The following is a 15,541-nucleotide window of genomic DNA, read 5'->3' as shown; positions in this document are numbered from 1 at the left end:
TGGGTCAAGAAGGTAGCGGTCCATGTTTGTTTGTGAACGTACTTGCCCTAACGCCAATCCTCGGGGAATGACGATTGGGTGGCGGTGGTGGCGCGGGGACGGCTGGCTAATTGGAGGTGACCGCTGCTTCAGGAAAGGGCAATGTAGCGGTGCCGAAGCGGCTGACCAGAGGCTCTGCTTGGATGTGCTGGCCGTACCTATGTGGGTTGATTGGAGTAGGAGGATGGAGGATGGAGAATTTTGTTTGCTCGATTTGGGCAATCGGATGGCCGTTTGCCTAAAGGCGCTCTGGATTCGGCAGGAGCGAGTCGCGACACGCGTGCCCGATGTTTTGTGTGATGACGTCGGGCTGATAATCTGGCAGCTAGACCGCGAAGCCGTCGAGAATAAGTTCTAAGAGAACGAGGTAGGTGTGGCAGTCTGTATGTGAAGGTAGGTAGATGGAAAGTGGAGAAGGACCAATCGTGTGAGGAAATCGCGGGGTCTGCTCTTACTCGAATGCGTGCATGTGCTGAGATGGGAAGGTGCAAGAATAGGGCAGTGTGAGAAGATGGGAATTAATGGCTGATGTGACGACGATCGACTAAGAGACGCTTGAGAGATGCAGGTAGCCGTAAGGTACTAAGAGCAAAGAAGACGTCAAGTAGGGAGATTGAGAGGACACCTAAGTCTAGGAAATAGAACAACGCTAGCGGTACGGTAAGACCAACAGCAGGTAAAGGTAGATTTGCGACATCAAGTAAGGATATGCCACTGGGTATCTCCAAAATCATCAAATGCCCCCTGCGCCATGCATGCAAGTACCCGTGCCAAATGCGCAAAGCCTTCGTACGCCGGGTATGAAACAAACAACAGTTACCCTACCCTCCCCAAGATGCCATCGTAAATCATACTTTCGTACTCACAACTCAGTCATAGTCTCGTCGCCTTCGTCCGGAATCCGGCCAGTACCAGACATAAAGCCCGGGGTAAGTGGTGTGCCAGTCGTGAAGTCATCGTCGATGTCAAAATCGACTTGCTCAATGTCTTGAAGGCTGCCTCTACGTTTCCTCACTGACTCAATCTCAGTTGCAGCGTCTTCTTCCTCGGCACCTGGCAATGTGAACCCGACAGTCGTGTGGCGGCGGTTCGGCGAGACTGGTCTCAGAGCTGAACGCTTAGTCGGCGACAGCTGATGTGAGTGAGAGAGTGACTTGGACACGATGTTAGGCTTCTGGTTATTTGGCGTTTGCATCGTTGGCACCTTGAAAGCTGGTCTTTGCTTCGCACGTTTTGGTGCTGGCCCGTTACCCTGGGACGAATTCGAATCGGCTGATGAGGCAAAGGACGCATTTGTAGAGTTTCCCAGAGCTCTGCTAGGTAATGCTTGGACATTTACCGTGGCGACTGATTCATCTTCTTGGGTGTTGATGGCTGACTTACGTCGTCGGTGGGTTCGCGGCTCTCTTGTCGTTTGGGGCTGAGCAATCTCCTTGTAGGTTCGTGAGGCTGGCTTAGCAGGCAACAGATGCATCGCCATCATCTTGCGAGCCGTCCTAAATTCTTCAAGTTCTTCTTCTTGCTCTGTGCAGAACTCCTCAAGCTCTTGGATCCTCGCTTCTAGTGGTGGTATTGATGCTTGAAGATTCTGGAGTTTGTTGCGCGTCTTCCCGTGGTCATGTCGTTCCTCTTGAGCGTTGCGCTGAGCATCTAGCAGCCGCGCTTCGAGCGTCTCGCATCGCTCTTCAGCCCTCGTGGTGATAGCCTCTAGTTCGTTAGCCTGCTTCACCGCGAGCTCTCTCATTGTTTCAGCCGATGACTCTTTGAACTCCTGGTAACTGGTCCGCGCGATATGAAGCTGTCGAATGGCATCCTCTAGTTCCGCTTCCTTCTCTTCCAGATCGTGCTGGTATTCTGACGCTTGCGTCTCGAGTTGTGCGATCTCTTCGGCTTGACGGGCAGTATTCGCTCGCTCCCGTTCAAGCGTGTCTTCTGCTTCGCGGCTACGTTTCTGGTACTCCTCAAACTGTGTGGTGAGGCTGCGATAGTCGGTCTCGTGCTGCATTTGAAATGCTTGCAGCTGGCTAATGGTACCATGCAGCTCCTCAATCTGTTCATCGCGGACGCGCTTGTCCTCCTCGTACTGGCGTATCGTCGAGCAGAGTTCATGCTCCTTTGCGCTAGAGTTTTCGTGGGCGGCCTTGAGCGCCTCGGTCGCGTTCCGCTCTGAAGTTTCTAGAGAGGTCTCTACTTCCTGTATCCTGGAGTGCATCCGGCCCTTCTCTTCTAACAAGTCGGACTTCTCTTGCTCCAGACGCTTTTGCTCGTCTAGGGAGTCCTGCAACTCCTTCTCCAACCCCTCCACGTATTCCACAGATTCTTCTCTATCCTTATGTAGAAAATCGTTTTGCTCGGTGAGATGGGCGATCTTTTCGCTTAGATGATTGACCTGTTCCTGGAGTTTGGCGGACTTCTCTGTCTCCATCCTTAGCGGCTCCTCGACTGTATTGCAACGTGTCTCGAGATCACTGCATATTTTTGACATAGAGCGCACAACGGCATCTCGTTGATGTTTGTTCTGGCTTTCTAGCTCCAAATCGAGACGTTTGCGCCAATCCTGGAGATGCTGGCCCGTGTACTGTGTGCTCGCTTCTTGGAAGAGGGAGATTGAAGGCTGAGTGGGGCTTCTCGACGAGTGTGAGCAAGCATCTAACGCGGGTGGAAGGTCTCGCTGTTTCTTGATAAGCGCAGCCACAAGAGTGTGCGGTATCGTCGACTCTCCCGGTTGCGCCGTAAGAATAATGGTGAGTAATGAAGCGATCGTGGCAGCGATCAGTTGCCGACGGAGTGATGCAGCATGTGCGCAGCAGCCGGGGCCTTCTCTCGTCGCACCAGCACGAATGAGATTCTGGATTTTGTCTTGCAAGGTCCTCGATGACAGTGCGCGCTGCACCGTGGTTCGTAAAGCAGCAGTCGTCATCGCAGCTGTGGCCAGCTCATCGATCGTGTCGATGGAGTTGGAAGCTTCGCGGGAGTCAGGCTGCGAAGCACATGCTGAGAAGATGCCTGATAAGAGTGCCACGACGGTGTTCTCCTGCATTTGCCCCTATCGCTGGTTAGTCAATCAGCCAGTACTACAAGATGAATCGCTTACTGCGTAGATTGGCAATGAGACTGCAAACAGCTCGGCGAAGCCTTCAGGCTCTGCCACGCGAGGGGCTTCCAATATGCATGACTCGTAGCGTGCGACGATACCTTGCGGCAAGCTTTGAGAACTTGAAAGTATGCCAAAGAATGACAGGGCCTCTAACTGGACAGATAGACTGGCATTGGAGTTTTGGATCTTGGATGCGCACTTTTCGTACAGCATGGCATACTTCTTCTGAACTTGAGGCCAGTTAACTTTCACGTCTTGGCCGATAAATTGCATAGCCCTCGAGGCAATACGTAGTCCTTCGATTGCTTCATTTTCTTGAATTCCGCCTCGAAGAATCCACACTACGTTCAAACAAGTAAGCTCAATAGTCTTGTATAAGTAGTTTGTCGAGCCGAACAGCTTTTGGCCTGAAGGTGTTGCCCAGTGTTGTCTTAGCCTTTCCGTGGATGTCGGCTCCTCGTTATCAGGCGGATTTTGCGGTCCTTCGACTCCCTCGGGATGTTCGGTGATGAGCACTATGCCTTCTGCCCATAGGAACAGTAAAGAGGAATCGGCGACTTTGGGGGACCTAAGTATATTGCACAACTCTGTGTCGAACCGCTGCCGCAGGTCTCTTGGAAGAAGGCTATAAAGTCGGCGACATGCACCGTTAAGCATGCGATACACCGATTTCAGAGTCTCGTAGTTAGGTTGTTGTGTGGCGTTTTCAAAGACGTTGAGAAAGAAGTTTTGTGCTACGGCGGGCAATGGTATCGCCTCGGGCAGTGGCCGAGAAAGAAGAAGTACGCATAGCTCGGCAAGCTAGATCATTGTTAGTAAGTGATATACCTCAAAAGTGCTCGTACTCACATTTCCGAAGTCGGTCTTTGATGAATTTGCCCTCTTCAGCAGAGAAGGGAGTAAGGACGGTTCCAGTACCAGTAGCTCATCTCGAAATTCTGGCGCATGACCTGGAAACACGTAGTCAGTTTGATTGCGTTCTTACCATGAAGCGGAGACCGGTCAACTGCTTACACAAGAGGTGCAGCACACGTAGCGTGTATGCATTTAGAGACAGTGCATCGTGGACGATTCTGCCTAGTTTCCTCACCGCGCAAGGTGACCGGTCTTGGACGCATGATCGGATAGTCGGTACGTCGACGCGCGCCAGAAGATCGGACAGGTTCTGTGAGATCTCGCGTCAGCTCATCTCATCAACGAGGGGATGCTTATGCAGCGAGTCATGTGCTCAAATACGGGAGTCGGCTAGTGGCACGACATGAGGATGCACTGGGGGTTGGGGAAGATGAGGGGCAAATACGTACGGATAGCGAAGGGGGGTATGGACACTCGATGATCCTTGTCAGTTCCGACGTCAACTCTGCGCTGATATCCGCCATGGCTGCTGGATCGAGTTGTGTTCGGAGTTGGGCCGAAAGATCGTTATGCGTGGAAATGTGACGCGAGCGTGTTTGCTGTCGCGTTCCTCTGGCGACGGCCGAAGAGACGCGCCGGGATCGCCGACTTCCCCATTGGCATCAATGCACGCATCCTGCGCCAACATCTCACACTCCACTCCCTGCTCCTGCTCGCACTCCACATGTTTGCCTGTTGACGTCAGCCATCTATAGATCGTACAGCTGCTGGGCGCAACATTGCTAGCCTGCAGGCATTGCGGGGCTCTTTCTATTCTCCGCTTACACGTTACCTCCCATTGGTGGTAATACCTAGGTAGACTCTACGCGTCTTTGCTTTTGGCAGTTCCTTTGCAGTCTCGAGCTTAATGGCGTTCTAGGACATTGCTCATGGGGACCGTATACGGTATCCCGCTTCTGTACTATATGGGAGCAGTTGTCTGCCTGGAACTGTAGCCGTTACCGCGGCATCCACCGGCCTCCTCCGGCTTTCTGGCTTCACCGACAAGCAGCCCTTGAGACGCTTGAAGATCGCGCGTGGGGTACGGCAAACGCTCATGTGCAGCTTGTTCCCCCACTCGCTCGATTGTCAGCCAGCATCTGAGCTGCACAGACGAGAGGAGCAGGTTTCGTGAGGTAATGGTATCACCGTCGTCCAATCGCCAAGGGCAAGTCTGCCGCTCAGCTTCTCCCCAAGCCTCCCAAGCTTCTGCTTTTGAGCCTCAGCCATGGGCATCGGACATCGAGGTAGAAGGTTGTCCCTGACAGGCGCCTCTTCTGCCGCCTGTCTCGCCCTCGAAAAGAAAGCATACCTCGCAGCAGCGTATCGTTGTCGTCCGCAAAGTTCCAGATCCACATCTTCGGTCCTCGTCTGCAGCCGCTCGGGGCCCTAGCGAACGCCTCGTCACGCGACGGCATCTACTCGGAATGTCATTCAGCGTCACCTGTCGCCACGATGCGCCTCGAACCAACACATTTGCTTGTCGTTGCCCTGGTCTTCCCCGCAATTACCTTGCGTGTGTCCAAGCCCCTTGCAGGTGATCATGCACGACTTCATTTGATGCGTGAGCCGAAAAATTTGATACAGAAAATCGGGAATCTCGTCAGCCTCCCACGCTATCACTGGTCCATCCCACGACTTTTAGGACGTGTATTGCGACTTTGCCTGTGCGCTGGCCAACGACGCTCAAAGCGATACCCGAAAGAACTATCGCGCCAACTGCGTTTAGACTGAAATAACCTCTCCCCGCTCTTACTGTGCTTGCCGTGCGGCTTCTAGATCCACAAAATGCGTAGGCCAGCCTTGCAACCATCTTCTCCTCCACTCTGCTATCATACTAGTTCGCTAAATGCGCCCTGACCCGTAGTCAGCGAAAGTGGATTCCACTTCTAGTCCTTCCCAGCATCCCAACAACTGATTGCAACTTCATTTTCCCTTCTTCGTTGTCGATTTCGTCATGTTCCGCCAGCCAGCGGCGCGACTGAGGCAAATAACCTCACCCTTCTTCAAGCGAGGTGGCGCTCGAGCACGCACTGGACGCGAGCAGACCTTCAAAGCCGAGCAACTTCAAAGGCCATTTTGGAACTCAGGACGGGTCTTGCTATTTTCTGCAGTTACTGGGACGACCACATACTTCTACGGCGCCAATGACGAACCGCACAGGATTCAAATGCCATGGAAGAAGTCATCAGGGCCCCAATATGCGAACAAATACGAGATGGAGAGGGTAAGTTTGCAATTATACAATCCTTTCGCATCGACCAGTCACTTAGTTTAGTATAGGCGATTTTAGAGCTCAGAGATGTTCTTGGGGAAGACACCATTAGCACCGACGACGAGGATTTGCACCGACACGGATATTCGGAATGGTCGTCTATCAACATTGACCAACTTCCTGTTGCGGTGGCATATCCGAAGTCCACCGAGGAATGTGCCACGATTGCCAAGGTCTGTTACAAGTACAAGATACCAATGAGTACGTTCAGAAAGATGCATACAAGAATAAGTGTTGACAGTGCGCAGTCCCATATTCTGGAGGATCAAGCTTGGAGGCCAACTTCTCAGCTCCGTTCGGTGGCATGAGCATTGACTTCTCGTTCATGGACCAGATCCTGGCCTTGCACGAAGATGAGTGAGTCGATTATACGTTGAGCATGCAAGACTGGCGACGCTGACAGTGATGCGTAGTATGGACGTCGTAGTTCAGCCTTCCGTACCCTGGATGAGTCTCAATGATCAGATCAAAGACTCGGGGTTATTTTTCCCAGTCGACCCTGGCCCATCGGTACGTTTTCATGTGTTACACAGCTTTGCAATCAACCCTCGGAAACCCCGATGCGGAACTCCGAATTCATTCTAACGGGCGTGGCAGGCCCGAATTGGCGGTATGGTGGGTACAAGCTGCAGGTAAGGTCTATGGTGGTCAGTGACGTGGTCCAACAGCTGACCCTCCTAGTGGCACCAACGCGGTGCGATACGGCACGATGAAGGATTGGGTCATCAATCTCACTGTAGTCCTTGCTGATGGCACAATCATCAAGACTAGAAGAAGGCCCAGGTATGAGAACTATCTCCGTGTCGGAATGTGCGATAAACTGACTATTCCTAGGAAGTCATCGGCCGGCTACAATCTTACCAACCTCTTCGTTGGCTCCGAAGGCACCCTGGGTATCGTGACTGAGATCACGTTGAAACTCGCAGTAGTACCACAAGAAACCAGCGTCGCAGTTGTCACCTTTCCCACGATACGAGATGCCGCAGCCGCAGCTTCCAAGGTGTTGCGCGCCGGAGTGCCGGTGGCTGCGATGGAGATAATGGATGACGTGCAGATGGGCGTAATCAACAAAGCCGGATCAACGACCAAAAAGTGGAAAGAATTGCCGACCATGTTCTTCAAGTAAGTTTCTAGAATAACCCTTTGACATGTGAAAGCACGAGCTAAGAGCCTCAAACAGATTTTCGGGAACGAAGGCAGGGGTACGTCAGCCCTACGTGTCCTGCAATTGCCTAGAGTGGAACTGACTGCATATAGGTACAGGAGAACATTGAGCTGGTCAAGTCCATTTCTAGGAAACACAAGAGCGGGGACTTTGAATTCGCCGTCAGCGCTGAAGAGCAGAAGACGCTGTGGTCTGCGCGCAAGGAGTCTCTATGGAGCATGTTGGCGCTTCGTCGTGAAGGCGACGAGGTCTGGTCAACAGATGTCGCCGTGCCGATCTCCAGGCTACCAGATATTATAGGTATGTTAAACGAATACTTGAATTCGATAAGTCGCTAACGTGTCGATAGAAATCTCCAAGAAGGAGATGGATGACCTCGGTCTCTTCGCCAGCATCCTAGGTCACATCGGAGACGGCAACTTCCACGAAAGCATCATGTACAACAGCAAAGATCCCAAAGAGCGAGCGGCTGTCGAGAAGTGCGTTCATGACATGGTCGACCGTGCGCTTGAGATGGATGGCACATGTACCGGCGAGCACGGCATTGGGTTGGGCAAGAAGGAATCATTGCAGAAAGAACTCGGTCTCGACACTATCAATGTGATGAGAAGCATCAAGGGCGCATTGGATCCGTACTGGCTGATGAACCCGGGAAAGATCATGGACGCTCAGGCGTAGAATCGCATGTCGAGATGGCGCATCGTTCTGAAGTTCCTCGACGAACACGCATTGGAGGACGCTTGGTTATCGGTGCATCCGCAAAGAGCATATATAGATTTCGTACCGCCTCATCGTTTAGTGTTGTTTTGGTCTGGTAATGAAAAAGTGTTGTTCATGGCAAGCCAGTCGGCAAATGAGCGCGTGCAAGACCTCCGTGATCGGCTGGTGTCGCGTTTTCCACCCCACCCCCGCGTCATACCTAGCCAGAACTTTGTGAACTCGATTGACTCAATCTTGCAATACCAACCACCACCACAATGGACGCTGAAAAGTTTACATCTCAGAGCAAAAAATTCCCCAAGAAGAAGTGCGGTGTGTAGACCATCTCTGGTTGGAAATAGCCGACTGACCCCGTTGCAGGTGTGCTCGGCGCGACTGGCTCCGTCGGCCAGCGCTTCATCCTCCTTCTTGCGCTACACCCACACTTCGAGCTACACGCCGTTGGAGCCTCTGAGCGATCAGCCGGCAAGAAATACAAAGATGCGGTCAAGTGGAAGCAGGCGCTGCCTTTCTCGGAGCGCATTGGAGAGCTGGTGGTGAAGAAGTGCACACCTGAAGAGTTCAAGGACTGTGACATGGTCTTCTCTGGTCTCGACAGCGATGTTGCTGGAGACGTTGGTAGGCAATTCACTTCAAATCACGATCGCAATACTGATATACAACAGAAATGGCCTTCCTCAAGTCCGAACTCGCCGTCTTCTCCAACGCAAAGAACTACCGCCGCGACCCTCTCGTGCCACTCGTCGTACCCACCGTAAACCTCCCCCATCTCGACGTCATCAAGCACCAACGGCAACACCACAAGCTGGAGAAGGGTTTCCTTGTCTGCAACTCCAACTGCGCAGTCATCGGTCTCGTCATACCCTTCGCCGCGCTCCAAGCCAAGTTCGGCCCCATAGACCAAGTCTCCGTCGTCACAATGCAGGCCGTGTCGGGCGCTGGGTACCCCGGTGTCAGCAGCATGGACATCATCGACAACGTCGTACCTTTCATATCAGGCGAGGAAGACAAGCTCGAGACGGAAGCATCTAAGATCCTGGGTAGCGTCAACGACGACGTTACAGGATTCGTAGATCAGCCCATGAAGGTGTCTGCGGCGTGCAACCGCGTGCCGGTACTAGACGGCCACACCGCATGCGTATCGCTGCGCTTCCAACGCCGCCCGCCACCGAGCGCGGAAGAAGTCAAGCAGGCAATGCGCGAGTACGTGTCTGATGCACAGAAGCTGGGTTGCCCGTCTGCGCCCGCGAAGGCGATTGTGGTTATGGAGGAGGCCGATAGACCTCAACCAAGGCTGGACAGGGAGACGGATAGGGGGTATGCGGTTAGTGTGGGTAGGATAAGAGAGGACGAGGCGGGTATTTTCGATCTCAAGTTCGTTGCTTTGAGCCACAACAGTAAGTTTGACTTGGGATTGCGAGGGGTTGGGCGATTGCTAATTGATTGTAGCTGTGATTGGAGCGGCGGGGTCGTCGATATTGAACGCGGAGGCGGCGGTGCTGAAGGGGTATGCTTAGGGTTGAGGACAGGAATACAAGTCAGATGCAAGAAAATGATCAGCTGCATACATTTGGAGTCTAGAGACGGTTTGGCGATTGAGTGCTCGTTGATTGTGATGTGAGAAAACTCCATGGTGCTGTTCTGATCACACCCTGAATCCTACATTGACGCGAGGATTTCTAGTCTGCATCTTTCATCCCATGATAAAACAAGCAGAATAGATGATTTGACATGAAAGTACGCACCTGGGCTCCGAGATGTTGAGTTCCCCTTGCTTGAGATGGGGCATCAGCATTGGTCTTGGCGCGCTAGTCCTCGGCTACGGCACACGCTAGTGGCAGACGAAAAATGAGGACTCCAGTCTCTCGAACTTCGCTTTCGACAGGACCTCCAATCTCAACGACTAACCTCACAGAACCGTCACAATGGCCCGTGGACCCGTCAAGCACCAGAAGCGCCTCAGCGCGCCCTCGCACTGGCTCCTGGACAAGCTGTCCGGTACGCTCGACTCCCGCAATCTGCGACGCAATGGCTATCGCGACACCAGAACTGACATCTTCCAGGTGCCTATGCTCCCAAGGCCTCCCCCGGTCCTCACAAGCTTCGCGACTCCCTTCCCCTCATCATCTTCCTCCGCAACCGCTTGAAGTATGCGCTCAACGCCCGCGAGGTCAACGCCATTCTCATGCAGCGCCTCGTCAAGGTCGACGGCAAGGTCCGCACCGACTCCACCTTCCCCTCGGGACTGATGGACGTCATCTCCATCGAGAAGACCGGCGAGAACTTCCGCCTGATCTACGACACCAAGGGCCGCTTCACCGTCCACAGGATAACAGACGAGGAGGCACAATACAAGCTCGGCAAGGTCAAGCGCGTCCAGCTTGGCAAGGGCGGAATTCCCTACTTGGTTACGCACGATGCGCGAACGTAAGTTCCCGCTCTATCAGCCGTTGGACCACAGTTTGGGCTAGGTGTCTGAGGGAAACCTCTTTCACCAGGCATACGACCAGGGTCTGGCTATGTCCGAATTGCTGCTAAAATTTTGTGTAGAATCCGCTACCCCGACCCAGCCATCAAGGTCAACGACACCGTCAAGGTCGACCTCGCCACTGGCAAGATCTCCGACTTCATCAAGTTCGACACTGGTGTCATTGTCATGGTTACCGGTGGTCGTAACATGGGTCGTGTCGGTGTCATCACCCACCGTGAGCGCCACGACGGAGGCTTCAACATTGTCCACTTGAAGGACGCTGTTGACAACGAGTTCACCACTCGTGAGTCCAACGTCATGTAAGTTGGATATCCGCATAGGACGAGGACAACTACTAACGTGCGTTCAGCATCATCGGAAAGGAGAAGCCATGGATCTCTCTGCCCAAGGGTAAGGGTGTCAAGCTCTCCATTGCTGAGGAGCGTGACCGCCGCAGGGCGTACGCCATTGCTCACTAAGCGTGACGCTGGCGTAGTGTAGGTTAGGATATGAAGTACCCATGAGTTCATGAAGATAGGTGCAGGACTCGATCCCAAAATTCAGGCGTTCATGATCACTTGTGGGGAGGTTGATCGGATCTGGAGTCTCTGCATATCATACGAATACCATGTGAGGTCTGAGAATCAAGCAAATAAACACTTCAGTCTTGCCCAAACATGGAATGCTTTGAATGTTCAATGGACGTGCGACAGCGTGGAGCCGTGCGGGCTGTGCAACGGGTCGAGTGGATCTGTAGTGTGGGAGATATAGGCGGGAAGGCTCAAACAAAGAGCATCTCGCGTGGAATGCGATAGGTGAGGTGATATAGGTTGGTGGCGCTGGCCTGATCCATTTCCGGGATCTGGCTGCAGTTGATAGGAGGGCGCTATTTCGTGCCCTGTTTCGAGGCGATGACGCATTGCTGTGTATTTACCAGGCGAGGCCTGCGCCGTCGTCGAAGTAGATGGCGACCACGATGGCTGGTGTCGACAGTCGCTGCGCTGCCTCAGGACCAGGAAGAAGAAAGGGTCTGTGTTTCAGCGGTCTCGTCTGAAGCACGCAGCAGAGCAACGGTGTTCTCAGTGCCTGGATGGTGGGCCGTGCGGGTACGCGAAATGAGACGATAGATATCCCTGCCAAACTGGGGCGGGAGAGCAGCGTGGACGCGTGCGACTCCGACTGATGCTCCGAACACAAAGCAAAGTCGCAGGTAAGACGGGCCTGCTGCGAGGGCAAGGGGCGCGACAACGGGGCTACCCGCCAAAATACTGCCGCCGGGGGTCGTCCGACACGCTACATTCATTCACAGCGCGACAGCTTAGACGTCTGGGAGAACGTCAACGGCTCGATAGGGTCCCGCGTCGATACCAAGTTACTGCAGCGACTAGCCGGCATAGTTCCAACGTTCGCTATACCTTGCGCCATTCACGCCGCTGATTGGCTGCGCGTCCGCTCTTTCCTGTTGCTGCACCGTCGCTCCTTCCAGCCCTCCGCCCACCTCCTCCAGGCGTGTCCCAAGCCTACCACGCTTCCCCGCAACCCCCAACAGCCAGCGCCTGCCCCCTCGAGCGCCTCATCGCGTGTCCAGCCGTCGTCGCGCACGCTCAAGCTCCGTCGAGGCATCAATGACCCAACAGGCATAACTGGTGTAACCTCGATCGTCACTCGTTTCACGTCAGGGCAAGAGTGCGCTTAGGCACGTTTACGACTGCGCCCACTGTTACGAGACTGCGGACCGTCTGCACCTTCACCACCGTCGCGCACACGTCCGATCGCCCGCCCCAACACCACGCCGTCGACTCTCGAGAGCCGGTCTCTGGCGAGCCGGAATCCCACGCGGTAGCCTCCGTTATTCTTCGCCAACATGTTGCGCCCTGCGACCCCCTTATCGATACTATTCTTCGTCGCCTTTGTGCTGCTGCTGCTCTCGACGCTCTCCACGCCGCTGATCAAGAGCATTCCCCTCGCTACCTACCGCGGCGTCCACTTTGGCGTCCTCGGCTACTGCGAGAATGGCGACCAAGGCTGCAAAGGGCCCATGATCGGGTACAACACTGGTATGGCGCCCTGTATCACATACGACGGCCATGGTGCTAATTGTTCAAACAGAGAAACTGTTCGCAGGCGAAGACAGCTCTGACTTCTCGCTCCCCTCCGCCCAGCGCCATGCGCTTTCCTCCATTCTCATCGTGCACCCCGTCGCTGCTCTCATGACGCTGATTTGCTTCGGTCTCTCCGTCGCTGCCCACTTTCACTCGCCCGCCCACTCGCCGCGCTACCTCCTCGCCCTGCTCATATTCACGTTCCCGACTCTGCTGGTCTCGCTGCTCGCTTTTCTCGTCGATATCCTGCTGTTTGTGCCGCATGTGGGCTGGGGAGGATGGATCGTTCTAGGTGCTACCATCATTATCGTCGCAAGTGGTATCGTTACCTGCGCTATGAGGCGCACACTGGTCAGTCGCAAGGCGCGTAAGAGGCGCATTGCCGAGAACGATGAGATGAACGGCCAGACCTACTATGCGAACCGCGCCAATGCGACTGTGGCTTCAGAGTTCCCTAAGGCCGAGTCACCGCCTCCGCTGTCTGGAGAAACAATGACCTCAGGAGGCAGGGACGGTAATGCAGCCTACTTCGACCACTCCAAGCCATCGCCGACCGACGACATGACGCCGCTTAACCAGCGCAATCCTTCGCTCAAGACAGTCAGCAGTGGAGGAAACGGCTCGGAGAACATGAACCCACCGAACCGCGGTCCCTCAGGTCGTCGACAGCCCATGGATCAGTATGGCAACCCCGTGCCACCCATGCCAAACGACCAATACGCCATGATGAATGGCGCGCCCCGTGGAAGAGGAGGTCCGATGAGGGGTCGAGGAGGCCCACCAAGAGGTGGACAGTATGGCGGCCCGAGAGGAGGAGGCTACGGACCAAGAGGAGGTATGCGCGGACCTCCGCCGCCGGGATGGAACGGTGGTGGACGAGGCGGACGACCTCCGAATGGACCTCCAATGCAAGGCCAGCCGCCAATGGGTCGAGGAGCGCCTCCTCCGGGATACAACAACGGCAACTTCTACAACCAAGGGCCACCGCCCCGCGAACAGTCACCATATGGCAGAGGACCACCGCCTGGTCAGGGGCCACCGCTGCCGATTGGACAAGCCATCGAAATGGACAACCGCACAGGCACGCCTCCAACAAACTTCGGGCTTAGGGAAAGCGACGGTGATGTTGCAGGCATGCTTGCTCTCCAGCAAGGTGGATTCCCTGCTGGTGCGCCACAGAGGCGGCCATCGGATGGCGTCATGAGCCCGACGAGCGAGTATTCCACAGAGTAAGTTTTGTCAAACTTCCCTTCATGTTTCTTGCTGACCCTGAACAGTGAGTCGGCGTTACGACCGCAGCCTCTACAACACCAACAACAACCGCCTATGCCACAGCAACAGCAGCAATACATGCCAGTACGAGCGGGGTGGAACCAACAACAGGTCCCGTCAGACCAATCACTCAACACACTAAACAACAGTAGCCGTGGGCTATCGCCAATCCAAGACTCACCTGTCGAAATGCCCGCTCACATATCTCACATTGGAGGCCCTAACAGGGTAGAGCGCAGTTCAGACTACTACGAAGACGTAGACCCCAGGTTCGCAGAGCCCTCACAAGCCCAAGCACCTCCACCACTACCAAGCTCCCTCATGCCCGGCGGCTTCGCCCCGCCAAACCCCAACTTCCTCTCCACAGGCAACGGAAGCGACACAAACCTCCCCCGCAACAGTTCCTACGACGACCTCCCAGAAGGCGCGCGCTCGCCCGCCGCAAGCGAAGCCTCACACTTCACATCCGTCTCCCAACGCCCCGTCAACCCCAACTGGCGCCCCGAAATGGGTGCCCCAGCCGGCCAATTCGCGCCTTTCGCTCCTGGGCCCCCGCGCAGACCCATGCGTCAGGAAGACGTCATCCTCGAAGCCAACGCCGCGAATCCCGATTTTGCGATTCCGGGCGCAGGTCGCGGTCGCGGACGAGGTCGCGGTGGGCCCATGGGTGGTAGGGGGAGAGGTGGTGGCATGGGCATGCCGCCGGCTACTATGATGGGTCCTGGTCCTGGACTTTCGAATCAATCGAGATACCCGGGCGCTAATGCCATGTAGGGATGGTTTTTGTGAATCATCCAGCGGTAATCGAGGCTTTTCTTTCCAAAGAGATGGAGTTCGATCTTTTCCCATCTCCCTGTTCTTTTCTCTGCCAGGCAAAGTGTACAAAAAACCTTTTCGTTTTGCATCTTCCGCCTCGAACCGAACGAACGAAACACACAAGGCCCGTTCTGTCGAGGGAAGCCCCGTTGAGCATACCTTAATTTCTAGTCTGGCGAGCTTGTTTCTTGTCGACATGCCGCTGTTGCTGTCTTAAGCTTTTTTTTTTCTGGAACTCCGCTGGACCGGATCGGATCGGATCGGATCACTTCAAATCAGACTCACATCGAAAGAGATGTTTCCCATCTGACAGCCTCTCCGCCGCCGTCCTGAGCTTCATCTGTACTCATGGTAGCGGATACCCAGCCATTTCCCTTTGCACTTTCTACTTTTCCCGTTTCTTGCTGTTTCTTGTCGATTCTCCTGGTTGTTTCTGGGCGCGGTTTTCATGAATACATATGAGCGCCCTTTTCTCTTTTTCTCTTTCTTTTTACTTCTTCTGAGGATACTTGTTGGCTTGGTTTGGGTTGCGAAAGGGTTGGATATACGATTAGCCCTAGGTGGGCGGATTTTATCTTGGGGAACAACACGATGAGTGAGTGGGTGGGGATGTGGAAAGAGGAGGGTTTGCGAGGTGTACATAGGTTTTGACCGTTTGCGGGAGGGGAAGTGTGGGGGTTGGATTGGATTG

At 54.4% G+C, this 15,541-nt stretch overlaps 5 protein-coding genes across 5 annotated transcripts; 4 read left to right on the top strand and 1 right to left on the bottom strand.

The window, feature by feature from the left end:
• Positions 1 to 901: 901 nt before the first annotated feature.
• Positions 902 to 4,515, bottom strand: J4E93_001080 (uncharacterized protein; the record flags this gene model as incomplete). Its single annotated transcript, XM_049339036.1, has 4 exons — positions 902 to 3,085; positions 3,134 to 3,870; positions 3,986 to 4,060; positions 4,464 to 4,515. 4 exons carry the CDS (start codon positions 4,513 to 4,515, stop codon positions 902 to 904), a joined length of 3,048 nt encoding a protein of 1,015 aa, XP_049202993.1.
• Positions 4,516 to 5,987: 1,472 nt separating this feature from the next.
• On the top strand, positions 5,988 to 8,148 carry J4E93_001079 (uncharacterized protein; the record flags this gene model as incomplete). Its single annotated transcript, XM_049339035.1, has 10 exons — positions 5,988 to 6,257; positions 6,314 to 6,506; positions 6,554 to 6,662; positions 6,719 to 6,815; positions 6,903 to 6,937; positions 6,987 to 7,088; positions 7,140 to 7,427; positions 7,486 to 7,507; positions 7,563 to 7,770; positions 7,820 to 8,148. 10 exons carry the CDS (start codon positions 5,988 to 5,990, stop codon positions 8,146 to 8,148), a joined length of 1,653 nt encoding a protein of 550 aa, XP_049202992.1.
• A 299-nt stretch (positions 8,149 to 8,447) lies between these two features.
• On the top strand, positions 8,448 to 9,707 carry J4E93_001078 (uncharacterized protein; the record flags this gene model as incomplete). Its single annotated transcript, XM_049339034.1, has 4 exons — positions 8,448 to 8,502; positions 8,551 to 8,808; positions 8,856 to 9,587; positions 9,640 to 9,707. 4 exons carry the CDS (start codon positions 8,448 to 8,450, stop codon positions 9,705 to 9,707), a joined length of 1,113 nt encoding a protein of 370 aa, XP_049202991.1.
• A 408-nt stretch (positions 9,708 to 10,115) lies between these two features.
• On the top strand, positions 10,116 to 11,139 carry RPS4 (40S ribosomal protein S4; the record flags this gene model as incomplete). Its single annotated transcript, XM_049339033.1, has 4 exons — positions 10,116 to 10,188; positions 10,254 to 10,617; positions 10,741 to 10,980; positions 11,031 to 11,139. The coding sequence occupies 4 exons, from the start codon at positions 10,116 to 10,118 to the stop codon at positions 11,137 to 11,139; spliced, it is 786 nt and encodes a 261-aa protein (XP_049202990.1).
• Positions 11,140 to 12,524: 1,385 nt separating this feature from the next.
• Positions 12,525 to 14,808, top strand: J4E93_001076 (uncharacterized protein; the record flags this gene model as incomplete). Its single annotated transcript, XM_049339032.1, has 3 exons — positions 12,525 to 12,717; positions 12,770 to 13,991; positions 14,040 to 14,808. 3 exons carry the CDS (start codon positions 12,525 to 12,527, stop codon positions 14,806 to 14,808), a joined length of 2,184 nt encoding a protein of 727 aa, XP_049202989.1.
• Positions 14,809 to 15,541: the final 733 nt, after the last annotated feature.

The sequence above is a fragment of the Alternaria ventricosa genome, assembly GCF_023758065.1.
Source record: "Alternaria ventricosa strain BMP 2768 chromosome Unknown scaffold_2, whole genome shotgun sequence".
NCBI lineage: Eukaryota > Fungi > Ascomycota > Dothideomycetes > Pleosporales > Pleosporaceae > Alternaria > Alternaria ventricosa.
Note: the sequence above shows the minus strand (reverse complement) of the source record. Positions and strands in the feature narration are given on the sequence as shown.